General features: G+C 32.2%; 1 protein-coding gene across 4 annotated transcripts in view; it reads left to right on the top strand.

Moving 5' to 3' along the window:
• Positions 1–22,646, top strand: part of Vps13b (vacuolar protein sorting 13 homolog B) — an 829,431-nt gene that overhangs the window by 541,083 nt on the left and 265,702 nt on the right. For all 4 annotated transcript variants that reach the window (XM_047551787.1, XM_047551802.1, XM_047551778.1 and 1 more), the window contains exon 31: positions 13,269–13,472. In XM_047551787.1, the coding sequence (XP_047407743.1) occupies positions 13,269–13,472 (204 nt within the window). The remainder of the gene's footprint in view (positions 1–13,268; positions 13,473–22,646) is intronic.

Here is a 22,646-nt window from a genome sequence, read left to right as displayed (position 1 = left end):
ATAACAGTTTTTATTGGAAAATCTGTGTTATACTTTTTACAAATACATTTGGGTTATATAAAGTACAGTGGACACATATCTTATTCTATCAATTCCTGATTGTGCACCTTCATTGAGGCACCAACATTATCATATGAATTTATTATCTTAACATCTGTGTAGGCATAAAGACAAGTGAGAGGAAGGCATAGTTTACCTTTAAAATACATCTTAAAAGGGTAAGAAATGAAAAATTTAAAAAATTTTTCAGAGCATCTGGGGTATAGTTGTGCACTATAACTGCTGTCATACAAGGTAACTCTTTAAAAATTACTAAAACATTGTGCTGCTCTCTAAGTATCTGATATAAAGGAGGAAATAATTTTCCCCACTAATAACAATGATTAAATTTTATATCTAAAGAGTACCCTGTATGTGTATGCCTAAAGTTATTCATATAGTGTAACTTGCTCATAATCCTAAAAGAATTAAGCAGAATGTGTGCATGGATGGATGGATGGGTAGCTAGATCAATAGATATTTGTGGGGTTTTTTTTTTTTCATCTTTAAGAAGTTTAGAGTTCAAGAAATTTGTAAATGAGAGGTACAGTGTAGACTTGGTAGTTAATTTTGAGAAAGTTCCACTTTACTCTTTGTTGACTAGTCTCCGTTTTCATCTGAATACCTCTTATCCCCACTACCAGTACAGTAGCTAATTAGAAAATTATGAAACAAGCATCTATACATACATTTAATATATATGATTAATAATAAATTACCTCCATACATAATATAAAAACACCTGCTAACAACTAGTAAAGTAAAAAGCTGCTACTAAAAATATTGTAGTTTTTGCATGAAAGCAAGTAAATAAGCATGTTCTGAAACTCTATTTTAAATACACCCGCTTAACTTAATCTCATATTCTGTGCCCACTGAGTAAACACTACAATTTACTCTTTTACACACTGTAAATACTTATCCTTTGTTTGGAGACCTTGTATCATTTGGTTTGAAGACAGACAGTTCCTTAATCTGAAACACTTTTCTTGCCCCATAATTTCTAACTTTGATCTTGAAGCAAAAACAGATACCAGAAGAACCTTCCACATTCACAGAGGTGATGAAAAATAGGACTCTGATTGTACAAGTAGTTAAAAATTGTCAGATTTTTTTCTGACTTATAGTTTTTTTTTTTACTTTTTTAAACTTTTTTTTATAGTTTTATTTATATATATAGGAAAATGTATTAATCATATGTATATAGTTTGATGAATTTATACATATGTATACAGCCACATTAACACAACCCAGAACTACAGAAACCTTCATCCCCATCCCAGCCAGTAGTATGCCAAAGATAACCAACCACTATTTTGACTTTTGTAAGGATAGGTAAGTTTTTATGTAACTAAATGTTAATATCAATTTTTTAAGTTTTCTTTAAACTTTACTTGATCATACCTTATTATCTATCTATATTCATTCACTATTCATGGTATTTTTCCATGTAAATCTCTGAATGTGATGTGATGAGGATGAAAACCTCCATTCATTAAATTTCTAGAGTAAACCTTAATAACTGGGGTTATATAATAAACTTCTGAACCAGTTTCTATCCATTTTATTTATTGCCAGGTTTACTCAGTGGACACTTTATCTACATATATTATGTGATATTAGTACATCATAGAGTACACAGCTTCTCTGAAGGAACCCATGCTTTGTATTCTAGTATTCCATTTTCCTGGCATTGAATCGACTGTCATCCAGGTATGGGTTTGATAAACTGACACAACAGTGAAAAGAATCCCTGTCCCGTGTCAGCTTATCAAACACACTGTGGACCACATGTCTTTGGCATTGAACTCATTTTTAGTCATTTAGGTTCTGAATAGCAGCTACGAAGCTTGTGTTCAGTGAAACACAACCTCAGTATTTCCAGGTGATTTTAAAGAACACCTGATAAAACTGAGGTATAGTACCACTAAACTTAAAGAATTTCCCAAAAACTAGCAAAAGAATTAACATGCATTGGGTTACAAAATTGCATTGCCCTTTGTTCAGTTAGGAAACAAAACAGATATTAATGAAATATATAGAAATATCCTGTCATTCTGGTAAATAGCGTCAAATTATGCTATTAACTTAGTTATGTTGTAAAATAATACAGTAAAATCAAATATCTTTATCTTTTTTATCATAGTTTATATCACAACAAGTGTTCCCCTGGAAAAATTATTCTTTTATCTGAATTGATTTTTTCCAACTTCATTCATTTATTTTATTTGAAAATGAGTTCTCAAAAAGTAGCAACCTTTTTTGAACAGTGCACCAGAATCATTGTCCAGGTTAAAATATGATTATGTGTGAAAGAGATTTTAAAATATTCTAGTGCCGTAAGTTTATGCAGGAGAAAAGCTGATTTATAAGGTGATATAGGCTAAAATATGTTAACAATACTGTTTAACTTCATTTGCATTTGTCTGTAATAAAACAGTTAAATCAATAACATTATTGGTGAATTTGCCTGATATTTATTATACACAATGTGAAAACCCATTTTTCCAGATCCATGCTGTATACTTTTTTAACCCTTTCAAGAAGAAGTTACATTATGCAGTTACAGTACCTCATCAGTGGGCTCCACTTCAGTGCTGCAAATGGAAATGTAGTACAGTAGTGCTAAGCAGAAGTTGCTCTCCTTTTTAGAGAAAATTGCATTATTGGAGAGCTTTTTTAACAAGGGACTACTTTTAAATGTGTCTGGTCACCTCAAAGGATATGTGGAACATTTCCTGCCAGTAGGATTAGAGGAAGGAAGCAACAGGCCAAAGTGTTTGATGTGTGATGTACTGTAATTCTTTTCATGTGTTTGGTGGCTTTTATATGATGATCAATGTTCTGCTACCAATTGTGACCCTGGTGTGGTCCAGGTCATTAAAGTACGACCTTCCTTAATGTATAGGGTCATTAATTATATCTAACAGCATTATTATAATTAAGGGTACCATTTTCTTTTAAATAACCACCTCATTTTCATTAAAATATTTATTTTTCAAAATTGGATAATCATCCTACTAACTATGATTCTCATGAAAGAGATGATTCAGTGTTAGGGACTGCCAATACTAACATTACTAGAGACACATGCTCTTTAGGTTTCCTCCCTTTACCATGCAGACCTGTTTTTTTAAAAGCATTTTCTCCCCACAGTCTCCTATGAGCATATAAAGTTCAAGACGGAAACTAGGTTTACAGTGTGGTTGTCCTGGGCATGTGAATCTTACATGCAATAACATCAACAAAATCTTTATTAGCAATATTATATTCCTTTAATGAAACACAGTTTGACAATTACACATGCTCTGTATTCTCAGATCACATATTCACAAGCAGTAAATTACTAAATTTATGGATTTAAACTTCTTTTAAAATATATATGAGCAACAATGCTGATTGTATTTAGCAAAATTTGTTTACTATCTAAATAGCTATAGAGATTCATTTAATATAATAATTGAATACCCATGCAGGTAAATTCTAAGCAGTCATCTCTAAAGATGATATGTGTACTGCTTTATTGGAATGAAATAATACTTAGGTATTTGGTAAGTGAATAAAATAATTTTAAAAACTGTATGTATAGTATGATCTCACCTGTTTACAGATTTCTATGAGAATGGAAAATAGCCTGAATGGTTTCACACCAAATTGTCAAAGGTAGTTACCTAAGATAATGCATCTGTAAGCAGTTGCTTTTCTTCTTTTCTATGGATATTTTCTAGTGTTTTAAAGACTCATTTGAATCTTTTTTAAAAGTAAAAAAAAAATGGTTATTTTATATCTTTTGTATTTAAGATTTTAGCTATTTAATTTTTTAATTTTTAAAATATTATTCAGTTAAAATATGTGAAAATAGATCCTTTATTCTTTCCTATTCATTTTTGTATGACCCTCTATATTTGTTTAGGAATGTTTTAAACTTTATTTTAGTATGATGTCATTAGCTCATCCATTACTGTTTACAGTTTGATGATTCTAAATGAGTATGTGCTCTAACCTGGGTTGTGTGTGTGTTAATTTTTGTTATTTGAAGAACCAGTTTCATCTTTTCCCCTGCATATGAGTATCCAGATGTTCTTAGAATTTGTCTTTTGTCTCCTTTTCAGTGCCAGTGCTGAATATATTATTAATACAGGTATTAATACTGCAGGATAAGACTGCAGGCATACATCAACTGCCAAAAGCCTCTGCCTATAGGAAAATAAGTAGTCTTTCTTCCATACATAATAAATATGTTTTATTATATCACTTATTTTTGCTTTCAGATAACGTATGAATGCTGACAGTTTGCAAAGTATTTGCTAGATGTAAAGCTGCATGGATAAAACATATTAATAGTCTTTACCTTGGTAGAACATAATTTAATTATCTTTGACATTGAATGATTTTTTGAACATAATTTTCCCAAAGCAAAGAAATATATGCAACATTTAAATTATAAACAAGTATTTTAGATTTTTAATCTATAGCATACTAATGTAACATCTGCATTATTTCATCTCAAAGGAAGATATTTACCAGTTTTGTATGTTAGCCCCTTGTCACCATAGTTTAATGAATTTTTCAGACCCTAGTTAATGATATTAATATTTAAGAGACAAATTATCATGATTTTATTCCAAGCTTAATAAGTACAAAGTGAAAGTTTTAAAAGCAAAAACAGGGCAAGGGGTGTAGACTGATGGTAGAACATTTGCCTTGCTTGTGTGAGGGCTCTATTTCAATCCCCAGCACCACAAAAAACAAAGAACAAAAAACAGACAAACAAACAAAAAAAAAACAGGTGACACTTTTCATCATTAAAAAAAAACAGATGACACTTTCCATCATTAAATTTTAAACAGTTTTATTGACCTTTATTTATTTGTTTGTTTGTGGTGCTGGGGATTGTACCAACAGCCTTGCACATGCCAAGCACACACTCTACCACTGAGCTGCACTCATGCCCATCAACTGACCTTTAAAATATAGGTACAATAATTTTCGGCAATTTCTTTTGAATTATTTTGTAACATGTCAATATATAGAAGTACAACGTATAAATGAAAACATGTTAATGTCAAATAAGAACTTTGTATATTTTAAACTGAATATGATTTTTTAATACAAAGTGTGAATAACAGTTTCAGTATTTAGCAAAGGAAGTATTGATACATAATCAAATAAAAATGATATAATGAGTAAATATAGTTAGAAAAATCACTGATAGAAAATGTATCTAGGAGTAAGAATAATAATCCACTCTCTCTTTGGAACTATATTCTGTTCCTTCTTTTGGGTACCCTAAAATAGAAAAGAACATCTTAATTTCTATAAACAGTTACATTTTTATGGATTCTTTTATAGTGTTGGTGAAAATAAATGAGAATTAAAATTCATCACCTGCTAAATTTGGAAGTCTCTTTAGTAGCATCTCTTTAACAGCAGTTTGATCTCGTTGTTTTTCAGTTCTCTAACTTAAGTTCACTTTGAATGTTTTTGTCCCCCATACATGACAATTGTGAACAATATCCTTTTTTACCACTTTTACATCTGAATTTTAATGATAAAATATGTCTAAGCTGTTCTACCACTTTTGTGTCATTTTCTGAACTAAGGTTTTTGAATTGAAAGAATGTATAGGTAAAATAATATACCATATTATATAACGCAGTTTCTTTCACATTCCTTTGCAGAAATACAAAAACATCACTGGCAAAAGTAAGAAATTGTAGTTTCTTATATACAAAACACAGAGAGGGAGACAGAGACAGAGAGCAAGATAGGGATTACCCACCTTCCCTTGATGTTTAGAGCAGCTAAAAATTACCAGATAATTTTCAACTTGTAGTTTCAAGCCCTGTCTAATAACAGGCCACATCACATTAATAGCTACAATTTGCATAGCATACATTGCCTCTTATAATTTTCACCACAGCCCTAGGCATTATTCAATACCATTATTCACATTTTGTAGTGAAGGCAACCAAACTCAGGGTTACCCAGGATCCCACTGCACCATAACTCCCATTTGGCCATCTTACTGAAACAAGTCTCACAGTTTTTCCACCAACTACAAAACACACAAATGCATTTTAATAAAGTATCATCTTTTATTTAATTTGGAAAGTTCTCATATTGTTATGTAGATATAGTTAAGTAGGTGAGAAGAGAGGGCCAAATTTGTACTCAGAAGGTTGGCTTCCAGTTTGGACTGTGCTTCTTTCCTACCTAAAGAATCCACAAATGGGGTGTACCTTTGACACCCTGTGAATGATGAATGAACACTTTGTAAGACAACTGTAAGACAATGTACAGTCTAATATATTAGTAATATTACTGTCATTTGTATGCATTTGTTTTGTATTACACAGTAATTTATAGTTTGATAGTTGAACCAGAACTATGTTTACTCATGCATTATGAATATTTCTGTCCTTATGTCCTTATATATTCTTTTAAAACCTCATTTTAAAGACTTAGCAATGAGTTTAAATACTTGCTATCTATTGTTAGCTGAGGTAATAAATAAAGAGCCAATTCTGAATTCTGACTTGAATTATAAAAGATGCCTTCTGTTAAACATAATTTTAGTACTGGGAGATGCTGGGTAATGATTGGTTAGCAGAAAAAAGACATTAAAAACACTAGGAGAATTTTGCAGAAATATTCAAATAGTATTACTCAACTTGGATTTGGAAATAGAGTCTTTGAATGACCAAAACTGGTTATTTTGAGTAAATGTTAAAAAAAAAAGATATGAAGAGTATATCTAAATAAGAAAGGATACTAACATAGTTGGAATAAAGTGTTAGTGATTCATGTTTATAAAAGTTGATTTGCAGCCATGGCATGTTTTATAGGAAAGTCCTAAAACAGGAGTGTGCTGAAGACATGTTGTTAAAAACATTAGAGCAAGTAGGAGGTCTGACTGTCCCTAATAAGGACACATTATAAATTCAATGTGTTTATTTTATTACCATCCATGGAAACCTAAAGAAAAGGAACTTAAGTTTACAGTTAGCCTTTCAAAATCACCTTTCGTGGGAATTACAGTAAACTTCACTGCTAAGTAAGACCATTCTGAGTCTAGTACATATGAAGTTAACATTTATGCCAAGTACTTGCACATTTTAGTAACCTATGAGGATTTTATGTAAACACACCTGTAACATATTATAACATTCTCAAAAACCTTCTGATGCCATGTTGTCAATGAATTATTTTATTAGTTCACTTGAAGTTATGCAAATATAATGTATTCATTCTAAAATTTAATACTTGAATACTAATGAATAGTATTTAAGAATTCTATTAGTGTAAAAATATTTCTTAATCTTGTGAAAATTCACAATTTGTGGTGTTTGTTATGCTAATTAAAATAAGACTAATCCTACAATATGTACAATCAGAAAAATGAGAAATTATACTCCATTTATGTATGATTTATCAAAATGCATCAATACATTCTATTGTCATGCATAATTAGAATGATTAAAAAATGTTTAAAAATATTAAGACTAGAATTATAGTTTTTTCTTTTTTCTTTTTTTCTAATTAGTTATACATGACAGTAGAATTATAGTTTTAACAAACCTTTTGATAATTCTATTTCTCATAAACCTTCCTAACTTTGTCAGGTATCTTTTGTTGTTGCTATTGATTTAATATAGCATTTTTAAGCCAACTCTTTCACATTCTGTATGTTGGCTATTTGAATCCATAAATGGAAGTTTGCAATTGTTGCTGTCATTTCATCTTATTAATTTTCATTAGCTCATTTTTTGAACTATCATATAATTCTATAATTCATCATCTTAGCTGTACTTATCAACTTCATCTTCTGAAAATTTGATGTCCCATTTATGAATTCATTAAAGTTAATGATAGGGGCTGCAGTTGTCGCCCGGTGGTAAGCACTTGCCTAGCATATGTGAGGCACTGGGTTTGATCCTCAGCACCACATAAAAATAAATAAATATTTTTTTTTAATTAATGATAAAACCATTTAATAGAGCCATACATATCATTTGGCACGTTACTAATGATCTGACCCCATATAGACACTTCCTCTAAAGAGCTTAGTGGAGGAAGAAGAAAAAATATGAATTTCTGTTTATAAATGAAACACTCTTAGATTTTACTGGTTCTTTTCCTGCTTATTCAGGTAGCAGAGAAAAAATGTCCTAAGTCAAGGAGATATAATGCTTCAAGTTATCAGTGTGATTTTTAGACTCCATAGGGATACTAGTTTAGAGTAAAATGAAAGAAGATATTTTTGAACCCCAATCCAAATCTGCTAAATCAATATCTGTAGAGCTGGGAGCATAACGTTTTTAACAAGCTGCTCAGGTGATTCTTTTGCAATCTGGAGACTATGTTCCTGTCCTTAGTCACTGTTCAAGGAATGCAGCATTGGTTTCAGCCAGACAGTCAACCATGTTATCCCCTAGCCTATTTATTTTCAAATTTATTATAAATTATGGAAACTTGATGATAAATATATACCCATTTAATTTAATCAAGACAAAAGTTTTACATTCCTATTTTCTGGCTTGTTTAACATTTTGTAGATCTCAATTGAGCTATAAGAGAATGAATGTTACTTCTTTACAGTGAATTCCCGAGATATGCCTATTCAGCAGTGAGCAGTAAATGGTTCAACATGAGCTGTTCCTTATGTAAACATACAAAAGGCCTGACCCAGACTAAATCAATTTAAAAAGGAAAACATTAAAGCTATGTTTCCTGTTATACACTTAAAGACGTCTTTGGTTCCTATGATTACATTATTGACCAACTATTGCAGACTTAGTTTATCCTCCCACACCACCTGCTGAATGGTTCAAATGGTATGGGAGAAGAGTTTCGGAAGGGCAAAGTAATTACAATTAAAACTCCTACATTTTAGCCAATAAAGCAGCTTTTTGTGTTAAGAGGAAGGAAGTTATGGGCATCTTGATTCACCCTCTTTCCTGATTTGAATTGCTAAAAGGTTTTAAAGGCTACAATAAGAAGAGAGAGCAAAGTTCAAAGCTTTTAAAAGTATGAGAATTTTAAACAAAATTTTGATTACTGTTTTTGACAGCAGATATTTCTAGGAAAAATTTAATTAGGAAATGAAACAATAATACAAGGCATTTTATTTTAAGAAATTCTTGTATTTTTAAGGCAGTCATTGCTAACTTTAGGCACCTAGTCCTCCCTCCCTCACAGTTCTTTTCCTCTGATTAGTTCCCTACTAAAATGTCATTCTTATGGAATTCTTTGATTCTGCAGTTGTTTCTTGCGCTATGAAAGTCTGGTACACTAACTCAAAGCTCTCTTGAATAAAATTTACTCCAATTTTGATATTTGCAATCAAATAGTTTTTCATTCCCACATTTAAAAATTGTAAAGTTATAAAGCAATTTCTGATTATTGAAAAATAAAAATAGTTTTGAATCTTATATCTGTTAATATTTTATCTATACCTTTTTAAAAATTTTAGTGTGCCATAAAATATGAAATATTTCTTTCAGAAGACATCTTGCTATATGCCCACCTGGAAACATTGCAGTGAAACCATTAACTTGTACAATTACTATGAGTTAATATGTATAAGAAACATAAATAAAAAGACATCTTGTTGTAATAGGGCTTAATAAAAGTTAATGCATGGTATTTGAAAACATTTTGAGTATATTTTCTTAATTTAGTATTGGAAAAGACAGTATTTTGAATATTTTATATAATAACTGGACTGATTTTTGCATGTGTATAAAACAAACCAGGGCATATCTTATACTTTAAAGATTTAAACTTAGTGACTATTCCAAGCTGAAAACAAATTCTCAAGTACTTTCCAGAAAATGAAGTAAATCAGTATTCTACTAGTATATTTTGTCCAACTATAATGAATTGAAAATAAATCATGAGGATCATGTAATAAGAAAGAAAAGTTGGATTTTAATTATCTAATTCTGAAAAAAACTATTCTTCATTTATTTTTATTAGGGAAAAATCAAACTTATAAAATTTATGCATATTAACTGACTATAATCTTATTAACAAAAACTAATAAGCAAATGGCTTATGGTTTTAAATTTATAAAATAAATTTAACTTTTACATAATGGGAAATTGTCTGCAGAGGAAATATTGATACTTCCTGATTTTGATATTTCAAGAGGCTAAAAAATTACTGAAGAAAGGGTGTTTTTAAAGATGCAAGTATATTTTTAATTGAACTAAATCTTCCACTGTAAACTTACTTGACCTAGAAAGTAAGGGGTTTACTACATATTAACCAGCATGCTATTAAAATCTTTTTAGGCTAATAAACTAGATCCAATTAGAAAATATGGGTAGAATTTATTGAGTTTGACTTATTAAACTCAGGGTCAGTGGTTTCTCTGCTCAGCTTTTTTATTTTTTGTCAAATACTAAAATGGGCTTTATCCCGATGAGTCTCTTTTCCTATCACTTTCCAATCATTTCACTTTTATTTAACATTTTATTCAGAGACTGAGGAGAAGAGTCCAAGTAGTATGATTATTTCCTAATACTTATAGAAGTTTTTATGATGTTACTTTATATGCTATATATATTATTTTACTTAATCTTCATAATTAAGACAGATACCCAATTTTCTGTTTGCTCTGAACTACCACACTACTACATAATTTCTGTATCTTGTTTGGTAGGAGTGAAATGGCCGATTTACAATGCAACTCCAATTTTCAGGCCACATTTCATCATTGCCAAAGGTTGGGCCTAGTACGGGTCTCCTAAACTTTGTAGACTTTCTCAAACTCTAATTACAGGATGCACTACTCTCTCACACATTTGGCCTTTGAATTTGTTGACTCCCCTACCTGAGGTACTTTCTACACTGTATGAGATGAGAAAATAGAGCTTTTCTGAGCTCCTTTAAACATTGTTTCTCTTTCCTGGTCTTCCCAAGCCTGGGTCAGGTTTTCTAATTGCATTCTCTACTCGACCTTTTGTAGTGTTGTCTGCTTTATAGTTGCTTCTTCCCACTAGACTAAATCTATGAGGGCTAGGACCTAGTGTCCCTAGGGCCTATCACAAAACCTAAAAGAGAGTGTTAAGTAACTTTGCATTCAAAGAACAAATGCAAATTAGCTCATTGAAGGAAGAATCTCTTGAGGATGATAGTTTGGTGATTCTCACTAAACCAACAAGCAGTTTTGTTCTCTCAGGGTTTTAAAATAGTGTGGTTTCATAGAGAAAAAGAACTGTATGAAGAAAGGAAATGTTATATTTGGTGGAAGAAATGAGCAGATAACCTTTATATTAATCCTGTAGTGAAAAGGGAAGAAATATCGTCCAGGGACAGTGATGATCTGGAGAGATTTTTTTCCACAATAAATTATAAAATCTTTGTCTCCATAAATCTTGGTATCATTCTATTATCTGTTTAATTTCTACAGCATCATAGTTATGTTTCCTTTTTTCATTACAAATATAGTTTATTTGACTTTCTATCTTTGTCTCTTTTCCCCCCTGGTGCTGGAGGTATGTCTATTTTTAGCTTTGTTCCTCTTTTTTTTTTATTTCATTAATTTCTGCTTTTATTTCCTTCCCTCTCTTTTTAGTTTATGCTGCCTTTTTATGTTTATCTTACTAATATTAAATATTTCTACTTTGCTGAAACAAGTATTTTAGATGATAATTTTTCTTCAAATGTCCCTGTTACTGCATATCACTTTTAATGCATAACATTGTTATTTATTTCTTAATTTTTATTATTTTTGACCAACAAATGGTAAATTTGAAAATGTTTTTAAATTTCAATAAAACTTTTCAATTTTTTTTATTTCTTACATTCTAATTTTTACTCTGTGAAAGTTATGTCATTCATGTATATTATTTTAGAGGTTTTTATAGCTATTTTAACATGTATCCAAAGTTAACAAAAACCTCAAGTTAAATCAGCATCTTTTCACTTCTCCACAACCATACAACCTTAGAACACTACTTCACATTACCTAGTCCCCTAATTTATATACTATTATTGTTCAGTGTCTTATTTTTACCCTTTCTTCTTTCAATTTAGACATATGAATATTATTCATTTAAAGATAATATTTATTTAGATTTATCCATATAGGTGCCGGTTTTTTTCCTTATCATTACTTCTTAGGATGTCAGGCTATCTGGATCTTAGATTTGGCACTTTTCAACAATTGTGGGATAATTCTCTGGCAGTCTCTCTACAAATAATGCCTCCTTCCCATTCTCTATAATTTCCCTCAAACTCCAATGAGGCATTTTTTTAGACCTTGTTGCTGTCTTCTATACATACATTAAACCTCTTTTAGCTACACGATTTCTTTGTCTCTTTGAATTGTATTCTGAATTTATTTGGATCTTTGGTTCAATTTGCTATCACTTTTGGGCTTAATCTGTTTTGAGTTTTAAATTATAATTTTGTTCTTTGTGGATCTACATGGTTATAATAAGCCTTATTCCTTGCCTTACTTTGAGGATGCTTTTTAACTTTATAAACAATTGTCTCATATTTTTTGTATGCTAGTACACTTTTTTTTTTTTTTTTTAAGTTTCTGAGGATGTATCTTCTCTGCCCTATTTCTACTGTCTTACTCATGGTCACTCATGTGTGACTTGTGAATTTTATTTGTGAATGTCTCATTTTACTTGAAACCTAAAGTGGGAAAATTCTTTGAGTTGAAATTGAGTTTACCCCAAGAAAATATGCTTCTGCCTTTGCCTTTGTCTTTGGTAGCACTTCCTACTTGAGACAAACCTCTCCAAATTGAAATCATTTTCATACCATATTTGAGACTCAACCCCAAGTGCTGACCTTCACCTTTCCTAACAAGATATCAAAGTTCTTAGGATGGTAAATGATTAGCATGGGAAAGGGTTTTGAGTAAATTTGTAACTTTGCTGTCTTTGAACCTCTGAATTTGGTTTACTCTTTGGTAAAAGTGGATATAACAGAATGTGAAAGCATCTCAGTAATTGAAATCACATATATGAAACCACATAGGAAAAGAGTACTGTGCTGAGAAACATGTAAGAAGTTGTCATAGGATAGATAATTGTAAGTGATAAATTTTGATGTCACAACATATGTTAATTTTCTATTAACTATCATAAATGTGATTAACCTAGTTTATTAATCACTAATACAAAAAAAGATAATGATACTATTTAGTAAACAAAATAAATGTAGGTTGTTTATTATATCTGTTACTTTTTCCACTTGCTTTACAGAAGAGCCTTGAACTTAGGAATTCTTCGAGATCCTGGATCAGAAATCGAAGATAGACAATACCAAATAGACCTGCAGTCCATCAATATTGGTACTGCACAGTGGGATCAACTAAAACCAGAGAAGGAAAGTGGAACAAGAGGGGTGCTTACAGAGAGTGAAAGGAATTCTCAAAATCCAGCCCTTGAGTGGAATATGGCCAGCAGGTACAAAATTATTGAGAAATATTTCTAATATTTCATTGCCAGCAGTCACTGATCTTTAGCATGCCCAACCTAAGTGTTTGGTATTGCCTTCGCTTTTCTTTACAAGCATAAAATAAGTTTTGTAATTGTAGCTGATGGTTTTGCTGGGAAGCCTGCTAATGTTACCACTGTTACATTGTGATTATTACAAATTAAAGTTGATCCTGTTTGTTTGTTTGTTTGTTTGTTTGTTTTAACCTTGCTATTTGATGAAAGGATTCACTTTAGTCTAAAAGATACAATTATAATTTTTCTCAAAAGTCCATTTGGGTTTAGGGTCAATTTTTTAATATTTTAGTCTCTTCTTTCTACTTATAGTGATAGAAGGAGAAGAGTAACAAATGCTTTGTAAGGCTATGTTTAAGTTAGAAAAGGGGGAACAGCAAGAATTCCTAGCCCTGGGTTTTTTTCCATTGTCTTTAACTAAAAGCAGCTATGTTCACAGAGAACATTTTTAAAGAAATTAGTACTGAATGTGAACCATTAAGATCTGTAGAGAACCACTGCCATCTTACCCAGGCATTCATGGTTCTCATCAGAGAGATGGGTAAGATTATTTGCTGAAAGAAGGTACTAGGCATTAAAACTAACTTTATATTGTGGAAACTGGAGGTCTTTATGATTTTAACAGTTAATTTCTCATGTGTTCTGCTTATAAGATTAGATTTCTTGGGCTGGGGTTGTAGCTCAGTGATAGAGCACTTGCCTGGCACATATGAGGCACTGGGTTCAATCCTCAGCACCACATAAAAATAAATAAATAAAATAAAGGTATTGTGTTCATTACAACTTTAAAAAAAAAGATTAGATTTCTTTACATCATCTTGTGTAGTCTTTGCTGTACTCCTTTTACAATGATGATTGCTTTGGTTCTATTCCTTTAATACCAAAACTATATTTCTCCATGTCTTGACAATAATAATAGTGACATTCATTAGGATTATATAATGTTTATCACTTACCTTATTTAACTTAATATTCACAATAAAGCTGAAGTAAGAGCTATTATTTTTCCCTGATTATACCTGAAGAAACTGAATCCTAGAGTAGATCGATACTTTCCCTAAACCAAAATACTGATACAGTTTTTGTTCCTTAGCATGACTTCTAAGGTTCTTCTTCTTCTTTCTATGTGGTCTTCTTTACCCACCCTTTCACTTGTCTTGCTTCTCCCCTCATCCAGTCTTAGAGGAAACATGTTTTTTCTGACTCTGTCATAAGACCAAGTTAGATCCTCCTTGTATATGCTCCTACCATATCACTTAGCATATTTTATACTAATCACTTAGCATATTTTATACTAATTTTATAATTATATATTTTATAACTATGTATACAATTGCATAATATATAATATGCTAAGTGATATATATGTTTATCTGGGTTCCAAAAACAGAGATGTTCATCATCTTGTCTATTGATTTATCCCAAGCATATACCACTGCAATGATGTAAGATGTATTACTGTAGCCCTTCACTTACAAATGATTGAATGTACTCCTGAGGAGAGGTGTGAATATGGGTGAAAGAGGAAACATAACCAACCACGGTAAGTTTCAGGAGAGGATGCAGCTATTGAACTATCTACAGGAAACTGGCCTGGCACCTAGGGACTTCATTTTTGTCCTGCAGGGAGAATCTGGGTGACACACCGCAGCATCCACTACACCAATCCTAATCTCTAAATGTTACATAACATCAGCCAGCCTCAAGGCCCCTAATTCCTCTTCTTCACTCAATTTTCAAATTTAGCTTAAAAACCTTATAGATTATGAGGTCTTAAAAATCACAAATTCTGTCATCAACAAAGAAAATGAACATTATTTTCCTAGGAAATATATGGCCATCTAGTCTTAACTCAGTTAAGTCTCTCCTACTCGCTCTTTAATTCATTTAACAAACTGTAAATATGTGCTTGTATACACACTCATGATTATGTTTTAATAATTTATTGAAATGAAAGTCATGTAACATAAAATTAACTGTGAGGCAAACATCCCGTGTCATTTGGTACATTTGCAGTCTTGCAAAACTACCACTTCTGTCTAGTTTCAAAACATTTTCCTCACCCTGAAGTAAAACCCCTTATGTGTTAAGCAGTTTTTATCCATCTTTCTCATTCTCCTGAGTCCTTGTCAGCCACCAATCTACATTCTGTGTCTGTGGATTTATCTATTCTGTATTTCTATATAGATAGAATAATATAATATGTAACATTTTATATCTTTTCCCACTTAGTATCCTGTATAGATTCACCCACATCATAGCATGTATTAGTATATCATTCTTTTTTGCCTGTGTATATACCACAATTTGTTATTCATTCATCTGTTGATGGATGTTTGGGCTTTAACCATCTTTTGGCTATTGTGAATATTGTTGCTATGGTTTTTGCCATACAGATATCTGATTCAGTACCTGTTTATAAGTATTTAGATATACACATAGGAGTAGAATTATAGGGTCATATTGTAATTTTTTTCTCAACCTTTGAGAAACTGCCAAACTGTTTTCTACAGTAGCCGAACTATTTTATTTCCCCATCAGCAATGTCCCTGAGTTCTAGTTTCTCTTGTTAATACTTGTTACTTCACCCACTCCCCCCAACTTTTTTTAATAATACCATTTGTTTTGGTATGAGAAGGTAGTCATTGTGGGTTGAAAGTATAATTCTGTAATGATTAATCATTAATAGCTTTTCATGTTTATATATTTCCTTTGAAAAAATGTTTACTCAAGTCCTTTGACCATTTTTAAATTGGATTGTTTGTGCTTTTTTTGATGAGTTATAAGGGTTCTTTATTTATCTTAGATATTATGCCTTCATCAGATATGTGATTTAGGAATGATCTTTCCATTTTATTCACAGTGTCCTTTGATGTATAAAATTTAATTTTGATTAAGTTTAATTGATTTTTTTATCCTTACTTTTGGTACTATATCTGAGAATCCATTGCCAAATCCAAGAACATGAAGATTTATTCCTATTGTTAATTTTCTAATAGTTTTATGGTTTTATCCCTTTTAAATCATTGATCCACTTGAAGTTTTTATGTATTTTCCTTTTTTTCCTGTTTTCTCTTTTTAATATGGTGTGAGGTAAAGATCCAACCGACTTCATTCTTTTACATATGAATAGCTGGTTGTCTTGGCTTCATTTGTTGAAGAGACTATTCTTTACCTTTGGGATGGTCTTGTTACCATTGTCAAAAATTAACGATTACTTCTGAATATAAAATGTATACCATTAAAGTTGTTTTATATTAGACAAAATGAAATAATTTTTAATATGTTCCTGTTCTTTAACAAGTTCAGTATCCAGTCAAGGAGACAAGCTACTTAATTAACCATTAGAGTACAGTGAAAATGTTATGACAAACAACTACAGTACACCTAGACTTACAGAAAGAGCCACAAATCAGAATAAGCACATTCTATACACATAGGAGATCTCAGACACATAAATCAAACAATAAATTATTGCTGCGTTGACAATGTCTGTTGGTACAAAGTAGAAAATTTAAAGGCAGAAGTTAATGATTAGCTCTGTGAGTGGGGTCTCAGGAAGGTTTCATACAGTACATGGCTCCTGAATTTGTTTTTAAGAGTATGGGTGCCAGGAGAGAGGGAACATTCTAAACTGAGGAAGCATTAGATCCAGAGGCCAGAAGTGTGTCATATTTTATTCACTTCTGAATACCCAGCATATGACATCATACTAGTCACATAATAGAAAATAGAGGTTTGAGTAAATCAATGAAAGATTGAATGATTTGATGATTAAGTGACACTGACAAGTCAGGTCACTGAATGTAAATATTTCTGAGAGACATTGATTCAGATGAAGACAAGAAATTTTAAATCAAATAGAATCCAGTTCTGATGAGTAATCTCAACAAAAGTATAAACAGGGTCTTAATATAATTCTATTTGTTTTTGAATAGGTATTATAGATAAAATTTAAAAGATGCAAAAAGATTCAAAGTAAAGATAATTTGCTCCCTCCCATGACCAGTAACAAATTGTAGTCTTTTTTAATGACTTTCATTCTCTTCTCCTGATTATGCTACTCAAATTTTTTCTGTGTATGTTGAGAGAAGGGGAATAAAAAAGTTAAGCATAGAGAATCATTAAATTTTAAAACTTGTAGATCTCCTCTTCCCAAATATTAATTTTCCAAAGTTGAAAGGATTCAACTGGACAGCAGACCACTATGAATATTATAAATAATTTATTTTAGGAATAAAATATTACTCTATTAGGGAAGAAGTTGGGAAGTAAGGATCTAAAAGAGGAAGTTGGGAACAAAGCCTCTTGAAGTTCTTGATCTGGGTAAAATCATTGCAGCTTTCAAAAGAACCTGGGAAACCAGACGCATCTGGCTGATAGAGTGGAACCAAGAGGAGATTGATAGAGAAATTAGTTGGAAGTTGTGGCCTCTGCATCTGAGTTTGGCCCTGGAGTTTCTTTCAGTCAGGAGGAAGATGTGAGCACACAGCCAAGTAAAGTGAGGATAAGCTAGTATCTTCCAGCACTTCTGCATTGGTCTTTCACTGCATTTAAACCATGATGACTTTCATAGAGTACTGGTTATTACTATTTCCTTACATCTTTCACATTTTATGGAGGTCACTCTTGACGACCTTAAACTCTAAATCTGTTATACAACAAAAGAACTACAGAATACTAAGTTTAATTCCTGGCTTGTCCAGTGTCCTTAAATATAGAGCTAATTCTAGAACCCTGGTTTCCTTAGTTTCCTTACCTACTTTGCTTAGGCTTTACCCCCATAGGTTTATGCTACAGTTCATTCTTACCTAATCTTTTTTTAAAAATTTTTCCTCTTAAAAATTGTATTTGCTATATCTGAGTTGATTTTATAAACTCAGAATATGAAGTGCTGAGAACTAAATGACCTTTGCTAATACCTGCTGTGTGCAGATTGCACCTTCAGAGCAATGTTGATGTTTTATATGGAGGGGTTGGTGGGAAGTTTATCTTATGATATGCTACAAGTACCACTAAGCTCTAATTCTCCAATTTAATATTATTTTCTTATTTATAATGTTTACAGGCATAATTTGAATAGACCTTTGAAAACAACACTTGGGCAATTTAGTTTTTTTTATTGTATTTTTTTTATTGTAAACAAATGGGATATATGTTGTTTCTCTGTACATGGAGTCAAGGCATACCATTTGTGTAATCATAAATTTACATAGGGTAATGTTGTTTGATTCATTCTGTTATTTTTTCCTTCCCCCCTACTCCTCCCACCCTCTTCTCCCTCTATACAGTCCTTCCTTCCTCCATTCTTGCCCCCCTCCCTAACCCTAACCCTAACCCTGACCCTAAAACTAACCCGTCCCACCACCCATTATTTGTCATCATCTGCTTATCAGCGAGATCATTCATCCTTTGGATTTTTGAGATTAGCTTATCTCACTTAGCATGATATTCTCCAATTTCATTCATTTGCCTGCAAATGCCATAATTTTATCACTCTTTATGACTGAGTAATATTCCATTATATATATATATATAGCACAGTATCTTTATCCATTCATCAATTGAATGACATCTAGGTTGGTTCCATAGTCTGGCTATTGTGAATTGAGCAGCTATGAACATTGATGTGGCTGCATCTCTGTAGTATGCTGATTTTAAGTCCTTTGGGTATAGGCCAAGGAGTGGGATAGCTGGCTCAAATGGTGGTTCCATTCTAAGCTTTCCGAGGAATCTCCATACTGCTTTTCAGAGTGGCTGCACTAATTTGCTACCCCACCAGCAATATATGAGTGTACCTTTTTCCCCGCATCCTCTCCAACTCTTATTGTTGCTTGTGTTCTTGATAATTGCCATTCTAATTGGGGTGAGATGGAATCTTAAGGTAGTTTTGATTTGCATTTCTCTTATTACTAGAGATGTTGAACATTTTTTCATACATCTGTTGATTGCTTGTACATCTTCTGTGAAGTGTCTGTTCATTTCCTTAGCCCATTTGTTAATTGGATTATTTGTATTCTTCATGTAGAGTTTTTTGAGTTCTCTATATATTCTGGAAATTAGTGCTCTATCTGAAGTATGAGTGGCAAAGATTTTCTCCCACTCTGTAGGCTCTCTCTTCACATTACTGATAGTTTCCTTTACTGAGAGAAAGCTTTTTAGTTTGAATCTGTCCCAGTTATTGATTCTTGCTTTTATTTCTTGTGCTATGGGAGTCCTGTTAAGGAAGTCTGATCCTAAGCGGACATGTTGAAGATTTGAACCTACTTTTTCTTCAATAAGATGCAGGGTCTCTGGTCTGATTCCAAGTTACTTGATCCATTTTGAGTTGAGTTTTGTGCAGGGTGAGAGATAGGGGTTTAGTTTCATTCTGTTGCATATGGATTTCCAGTTTTCCCAGCACCATTTGTTGAAGAGGCTATCTTTTCTCCATTGCATATTGTTGGAACCTTTGTCTAGTATGAGAAAATTGTATTTATTTGGGTTTGTGTCCATGTCCTCTATTCTGTACCATTGATCTACCTGTCTATTTTGGTACCAATACCATGCTGTCTTTGTTACTATTGCTTTGCAGTAGAGTTGAAGATCTGGTATTGGGATACCCCCTGCTTCACTCTTTCTGCTAAGGATTGCTTTAACTATTCTGGGTTTCTTATTCTTCCAGATGAATTTCATAATTGCTTGCTCTATTTCTGTAAGGTATGTCATTGGGATTTTAATTGGAATTGCATTGAATCTGTATAGCACTTTTGGTAGTATGGCCATTTGGACAATATTAATTCTTCCTATCCAAGAACATGGGAGATATTTCCATCTTCTAAGGTTTTCTTTAATTTCTTTCTTTAGTGTTCTTTAGTTCTCATTGTAGAGGTCTTTCACCTCTTTTGTGAGATTGATTCCCAAGTATTTTATTTTTTTCGAGGCTATTGTGAATGGGGTAGTTTTCCTAATTTCTCTTTCTGAAGATTCATCACTTATGTATAAAAATGCATTAGATTTATGTGCATTGATCTTATATCCTGCTACTTTACTGAATTCACTTATGAGTTCCAAACGTTTTCTGGTGGAATTTCTGGGTTCCTCTAAATATATAATCATGTCATCAGTGAACAGGGATAATTTGAGTTCTTCTTTTCCTATTCGTATCCCTTTAATTTCTTTGGTCTGTCTAATTGCTCTGGCTAGAGTTTCAAGAACGATGGTGATAGAAGTGATGCAAGAGGGCATCCCTGCCTTGTTCCAGTTTTTAGGGGGAACGCTTTCAGTTTTTCACCATTTAGAATGATATTGGCCATTAGCTTAGCATAGATGGCCTTTACAATGTTAAGGAATGTTCCCACTATCCCTATTTTTTCCAGTGTTTTGAGCATGAAGGGATGCTGTATTTTATCGAATGCTTTTTCTGCATCTATCGAAATAATCATGTGATTCTTAACTTTAAGTCTGTTGATATGGTGAATGACATTTATTGATTTCTGGATGTTGAACCAACCTTGCATCCCTGGGATAAAACCCACTTGATCGTAGTGCACTATCTTTTTAATATGCTTTTGAATGTGATTTGCTAAAATTTTGTTGAGAATTTTTTGCGTCGATGTTCATTAAGGATATTGGTCTGAAATTTTCTTTTCTCGATGTGTCTCTGTCTGGTTTAGTATCAGGGTGATATTGGCTTCATAGAATGAGTTTCGGAGGGTTCCCTCCTCTTCTATTTCATGGAATACTTTGAGGAGTATTGGAATGAGCTCATCCTTAAAGGTTTTGTAGAACTCAGCTTAAAACCCATCTGGTCCCAGACTTTTCTTTGTTGGTAGGCTTTTGATGACCTCTTCTATTTCATTGCTTGAAATTGATTTATTTAAATTGTGTATGTCTTCCTGGTTCAGTTTAGGTAATTCATATGTCTCTAGAAACTTGTTGATGTCTTCGAGGTTTTCTGTTTTGTTGGAGTAGAGATTTTCAAAATAGCTTCTAATTATGTTTTGTATTTCACTCGTGTCTGTTGTGATATTTCCATGTTCATTCCGAATTTTAGTAATAATTTGAGTTTTCTCTCTCGTTCTCTTTGTTAGTGTGGCTAAGGGTTTATCAATTTTGTTTATTTTTTCAAAGAACCAACTCTTTATTTTGTTAATTTTTCTATTGTTTCTGTTGTTTCAATTTCGTTGATTTCAGCTCTGATTTTAACTATTTCCTGTCTTCTACTACTTTTGGTGTTGGTCTGCTCTTCTTTTTCTAGGACTTTGAGCTGAGTGTTAAGTCGTTTATTTGTTGATTTTTACTTTTTTTGTTGAATGCGCTCCATGAAATAAATCTTCCTCTAAGTACTGCTTTCATAGCGTCCCAGAGATTTTTATATGAAGTGCTTTTGTTCTCGTTTACTTCTAAGATTTTTTTTATTTCCCTCCTGATGTCTTCTGTTATCCATTCATCATATAATAGTGTATTATTTAATCTCCAGGTATTGGAGAAGTTTCTGTTTTTTATTCTGTCATTTATTTCTAATTTCAATCCATTATGATCTGATAGAGTACAAGGTAGTATCTCTATCTTCTTGTATTTACTAACAGTAGCTTTGTGGCATAATATATGGTCTATTTTAGAGAAGGATCCATGTGCTGCTGAGAAGAAAGTGTATTCATTCTTTGTTGGATGGTATATTCTATATATGTCCATTAAGTCTAAATTGTTGATTGTGTTATTGAGATCTATGGTTTCTTTGTTCAATTTTTGTTTGGAAGATCTATCCAGTGGTGAGACAGGTGTGTTAAAATCGCCTAGTATTATTGTGTTGAGGCCTATTTGATTTCTGGAATTGAGAAGGATTTGTTTGACGTACATGGATGAGCCAATGTTTGGGGCATAGATGTTTATGATTATTATGTCTTGCTGGTTTATGCTTCCCTTAAGCAGTATGTAATGTCCTTCTTTATCCCTTCTGATTAGTTTTGGCTTGAAGTCCACATTGTCTGAAATGAGGATGGATACCCCAGCTTTTTTGCTGTGTCCATGTGAATGGATTGTTTGTTCCCATCCTTTCACCTTTAGTCTGTGGGTATCTCTTTCTGTGAGATGAGTCTCTTACAGGCAGCATATTGTTGGATTTTTCTTTTTAATCCAGTCTGCCAG

The sequence above is a fragment of the Sciurus carolinensis genome, chromosome 1, assembly GCF_902686445.1.
Source record: "Sciurus carolinensis chromosome 1, mSciCar1.2, whole genome shotgun sequence".
NCBI lineage: Eukaryota > Metazoa > Chordata > Mammalia > Rodentia > Sciuridae > Sciurus > Sciurus carolinensis.
Note: the sequence above shows the minus strand (reverse complement) of the source record. Positions and strands in the feature narration are given on the sequence as shown.